This window comes from Puccinia triticina, chromosome 15A, assembly GCF_026914185.1.
Source record: "Puccinia triticina chromosome 15A, complete sequence".
Taxonomy (NCBI): Eukaryota; Fungi; Basidiomycota; class Pucciniomycetes; order Pucciniales; family Pucciniaceae; genus Puccinia; species Puccinia triticina.
The window spans coordinates 1,870,349-1,875,706 of record NC_070572.1 but is presented as its reverse complement, the minus strand read 5'-3'; the positions used below and the strand labels follow the sequence as shown (position 1 = coordinate 1,875,706).

The following is a 5,358-nucleotide window of genomic DNA, read 5'->3' as shown; positions in this document are numbered from 1 at the left end:
TCAAGGTTCATGAGGGTGTTGCATGGTAGGTGAAGCAGCGCCGCGGGTGTTGCTGTTGTTGATATGATTGGGATCAGACGGTGCTCTGGAAAGGTTAGATACGTCGGAGTGGGGACTGGTGAATAAGGGAAGATCGAAGTGGTTGGGGAGGAGGAAGCCAACTTGGGGCCGTTGATGTTCACTTCTTCCTTGCTGATAGCCTGCAAGTTGATCCAGAGACGGTATTTGAACCGTGTCCCATCAGGGCTGACGAGCCGCCAGACCTGCATGTAGACGCCTGAGTCCACTGGGGCCATGGTCTCGACGGACAATTTGGCGGTCTCGTCTTAACGCGCAGCATGGACCGCGAACGACTCTTGCAAGGAATGGTGGAAGCCGCCGTTCAAGACGATCTGGGTTCCTGCGGGCGGGCCAGAACACTGAGCCGGTGTTACAGCCCATCCAGATCTTCTTAAACCGGGCCCCAGCCGAGACGCAGGTATCATTGGGAAGGTTCAGGTCGGACACAAAGCTTGCCCCATATCCAGCTTTGTCCTTACCTCCTTTGGAAGGCGCCATAACATGGTCTAGCAATGCTTGGGAGGATGTTTCGACGCAATTAGCAGAGTAGCTGTTGTCAGGAAATGCACCCGGAAGACCAAGTTTAATGTGGGGTTTGGCAAGCTTTGAAGCATCCGTAGAGTTACTGAGCCGGCCAGCATTGCAAGAAGAACTGTTGAGTGCGTTGCTAGAGTATGAGGCAGATGATTTGAATACATATACTTTTGTCAGAGGTTTCAACAACAACGATCAGACCATGGGGGGAGTTAGATTGGAGACCTGGTTCCTTCACATCAGGCTTGAGTTGGACGCTGCGAATGGTTTCGGCACGGATCAACGGAGATCAAGACGAGAGCGTTGATGGGGGGAAAAGTGGCTCATATTTTGGCAAAAGGTTTATGCTATCAAATTTGTGTTTGTCCGAGGAGCTCTAGCCTCTTGGGACAAGAAACTGGAGGCTTGTGCACCAACGCTCGCGTATGTAGGGTAACGGCTAAGTCGCTACTGGAAGCAGCAGTTGCTTTGGGATTAGCCACTCCAGCGAGTTTGTCACATCCATCGCCGAACACGTTGGAGTGGTTGGTGAGGTGTTGAGGCGGCAAGTAGATAAGTTGGCTGGGTTCATCAATGGGGACAAGCTTGTGGGAAAGGATACAGAACAATGATGCCTTGGTCTTGGTACCCGCTGGCTGAGGTTGTGGATGGAGATGTTCCTGCTGATGAAGATGGCGAGCGCGTTGATTTCCTTGAGCAGACAAAGGCTGTCTATGGGCTGGGTGTTACCAAGCAGGTTGCTGAAGGACTTGCTGAGCTTGGCGGCGGATGGGTTGGTGGTGAAGAAGTAGAGCAAGCCTGTCAAGGCAACGGTTGAGGTCAGTGAAAAAATAAAGTCAGGCCAGGGTCAGATACATATCAGGTTCTTGTTGAGAACACGGATCAGCTGGTCAAAGAATTTGACAGTTGCACGGGTTTGATGTACAGGAGAGGCGTGGCGATGGTTTTGATGGGCAACAGCCAAGTCGTAGGCTAGTTGGAGGTTTGGGCAAGGCTATGTAGCTGTCGGGCAGTGGCCTATAAAAAGAGAGGCTTGGCAATTGTTATGCCCCCAGGACGTCCTCTGCCGCTGTAATTCCAGCGTGTGGTTTGTCCTCAACCCCCTCCGCTGTTGCACTTGCAAAGTTTGAGGGGCTAAAGAGTGGGCCCCCCCGGGTTCTGCAGCCTTTGCTGCGGGATGGGGGCCTTCAACGCCCTTCCTTTTTGACCCGCGCTTGACACGGGCTGGAGGTTGGCCCAGACGCAACAGCCACTGCTGTTCACAACACCTTTTGGGTGTTGTTTGGGGGCATTTTTGATTCCACTTTTTTAATTCATGTTGTATTTAGATTAGCCCTTGCTATTTTTTGTGTTTTATGATAAGGGGAAACCCTTGATGTTTTTTTTTCTGTTTTTATGTATTTACAGGGGGATCCCTTGATCTTTTTTTTTCTCAGTTGTGGAAAAACTGTGTCTTTAATAAACTTGGATTTGGCTAAAAAAATGGTGAAAAACTTTTTTAATAGGGTGAAACTCTGAGTTAAGTCAAGGTTGGACTGTGGTGCCACTCCAGTTTGGTCAGATATCCTTGCCTAATCACAAAAATTATCTGGTGAATTTTTCTTTTCAAAATTCACATGTGCACATGCAAGTGAACTTTTTTGCACTTTGCTAATAGTCACCCTGATGTACGCGCGTACATTTATATGGAAATATCACAGGATGGGCCTTTCACGGCCACATGAAAAGTAAAACCTTTGTGTTGAGACACCAATTGTCCCCCTGATGTACGCGAGTACATGAGGGGGACAATATCACAGACTGGGCCTTTCACATCTCCATGAAAAGGGCACACTGTTCATGGAGCCAAGAAAGGCCTATATTCTGGATGAGTTCTGGATGAATTCAAGATGAGTTCTGGATTATTTCTTGGCAAGTTATGGTTTATTTCAGGATGATTTACAACTGATTTCCACAGCTGACTTCCAGTCTTTTTCATACCTATGCAATTTTCATTTACCAAAGGCCTCCAGCACAGTTATGGAAAAAAGTTATGGTAGGGCACTCTCTGGGGAGTGGGAAAATATCTCCCCTGGTGTTGGGGTGTCACAAGAAGGATCACAGGATCCCATTCAGACCCGTACTTACACCACAGGTGGACTTCTGGAGTTTGAATCCAGTAAAAATAGGGTTGGGCTTTAGGCACGCCAAAAAAATGCCGGATGCACGCCAAAAAAGGCGTGAACTCTGGACCACTCCAAGATTTTTGGAGTGGAGGATTGTTCACTCCAAAACCAGCCCCCATTTGGAGTGCCCAACCCGGCACTCCGGGTTGGGCACTCCAGGCTGGTATGGAGTGAAAACCCTGCCACGCCAAAACCAGCCCCCCCTTGATGGCTGGGCAGTATGTACACTCAATGACCGGCACATTTGGAGTGAACAATCCTCCACTGCAAAAATCTAGTTGGAGTGGTCCGGAGTTCACGCCTTTTTTGGCGTGCATCCGGCATTTTTTTGGTGTGCCTAAAGCCTGACCCTAAAAATACTGGATGGTGGCAAAGACCAAAAGCAAATTGGAATGCGTCCGGTATGGTCGAAAAAACAAAAGCCAATTGGAATGCCTCTGGTATGGTTCAAGGACTGGAATCATTCCAATCACAATTTGGGTTAAACCCAAACCCAAAAAAAAGGTTTGCATTGGAACAAAGTCAAAACATTTTTGAATGCATTCCAGGAAATACAGACTGGAATCTCATTCCAGTATTTTTGCCGGATCATTTTTGTACATGACTCACAGATGCAGGCTCATAATATGGATATACATAAACTAAATCATACACAGTATGGCTTGTCTAGCGTAGTGGTGAAGGAGCTCCAGTGTGGGTGGATCAGCAACACGGTGCTGGTTCAAGTCCCCCTTTTGGCTGGGTGATTTGCTTGTTCCTCATTTTGAGCCAATCACCACCTGCCACAGTCCGGAACCATTCTGAATGGCATTCAAAAGCAATGCGGAAGAGGGTTGGAAATCTGTGATATTTTTGGATTGCCCTCCAGTAGATTTCCAGAAAAGATCTAGTGGAAACACCGACCGTCTGACAACGGTCCCCCCTTGCAGGAAGACACCTCGAAATGATATCAGTTGCCAACAGAAATCATTTCAAAGAACTTCACCTGTGGTGTAGTCCAGAAGTTCCCCTGTCCCTCCTAGCTCAGCAGAGATTTTCCTTCCATCTCTCCTGAGCTAGGCGAGTCTGTCCAGTTCCTCTTTCTCTCTCTCTCTCTCTTCCTTTCTCCTCCTTCTCAGAACCCTTGTAGATAGTCCTGACAGAGATGTTCCTTCCATCTCTCCTGAACTAGCTGAAATCCAAGCCTACCTTTGCTCTAGACCTGCTCAGCGGCGCTTCGCCAGTCCTATTTGCCCAATCTAGTGAGGCCTCCCTTTGGGATTCTTACACAAATGTCAATGAATTCTTGTAAAATGCTGAAAAGTGGCCGGAGCATTGGCAAGGCCAAAAGGCATCACCATATACTAAAAAAGCCCCCAAGGGGAACGGAAGGCAGTTAAATATTCCTGGCCAGGTGTGAACCACAACAAATTGAACGCTGATTTCAGATCAACCTTTGATAGAAAACAACAACGTGACAGATTAATAAGAAGGAGAGAAAGGACTGGGATGGGATAACTATTGTGGACTGTCATAGAATTCAAACCTCAATAATCAACACATGGTTGGTCATCCTTTCCTTCAGTATTAACAAAAAATATAGGAGCAGTGGCAGGTGAGGAAGATAAACGGATGAAACCCTTACTAAGATTCTCATCAATATAGGTCTGCAATTGTCTACTGACCTCAATCTGAACTCAAGATCAAAATTAAGGAGGGATGTACCCCTCCATTTGGGGTATTTAATAATTTAAGTGCAGGTGGAGTGCATCCCTCCTTAAGTTGGATCTTGAGGTCAAATTGAGGTCAAACAGGTTGTATTACTTGCAAGCTAGCTATTTTCAAAACATCAGCAAAAGAGCAAAGAGCAGAAGGCAACAACAAAAGTTCTTCCTGACTGAGGTGTAAATCATTAGTGATAGACGCAATATTAAGGGTTTGAGTGGAGAGAGAAAAGCGGGAATGACAATGAGAAGGTGAGAAGTACAATCATCCATCAGGGCCTCCAACCCAGGCCTGGTTAGCCTTGAGCCAAGGTATACCAAGAATCACATCAACGGAAGAGAGAGATATATAAACATTAAGAGAACTCTGAATAATTGAGAATTATTCAAAAACTGCAAGGAGGCTACACTGCCAATCCAGCACTGGTTGACGTCGCCAGAGGAGGCTGGAGATCCATCAAAGCTTCTGAAAGAGAAAAGTATGGTCAAATTTGTTAGCTTTAGCTGCTTTTTTCTTACAAAATCTATTTGAATAAACAAATTGCCGGCGCCTGAGTCCACCAAAGCCATGGCAACAACAGGGGCAAGACCAGGGCAGTAAAGCTGTATAGGGATAATTAATCTGGCTGGGGAAGAAGTCGGAAGGAAGCGAGAATTCAAAGATAAAAAAGGGTAAAAAGAGGCAGACTTGCCATTTTCAAGTCAAGCACCCGTCTCATCACAGCCAAACATCAACATATCCACAAAAAAAACAGGCCCAATATGATCCCAAGACAAAGGAACAGTGCCGGATGAGGTTGCCACCAATTCAATTTGTTTGAGTTGAGTGGTCAGAGGGACTGATTTGGAAATTTTGATGAAAAGGGTGATCTTGTCTTTCATTTGAACCTCCACGT

General features: G+C 46.6%; 2 protein-coding genes across 2 annotated transcripts; one reads left to right on the top strand and one right to left on the bottom strand.

The window, feature by feature from the left end:
- On the bottom strand, positions 1-296 carry PtA15_15A182 (uncharacterized protein; the record flags this gene model as incomplete). The annotated part of the gene is made up of 2 exons (XM_053163362.1): positions 1-85; positions 163-296. 2 exons carry the CDS (start codon positions 294-296, stop codon positions 1-3), a joined length of 219 nt encoding a protein of 72 aa, XP_053027345.1.
- A 908-nt stretch (positions 297-1,204) lies between these two features.
- Positions 1,205-1,411, top strand: PtA15_15A181 (uncharacterized protein; the record flags this gene model as incomplete). Its single annotated transcript, XM_053163361.1, has 1 exon — positions 1,205-1,411. One exon carries the CDS (start codon positions 1,205-1,207, stop codon positions 1,409-1,411), a length of 207 nt encoding a protein of 68 aa, XP_053027344.1.
- Between the last annotated feature and the right edge of the window lie 3,947 nt (positions 1,412-5,358).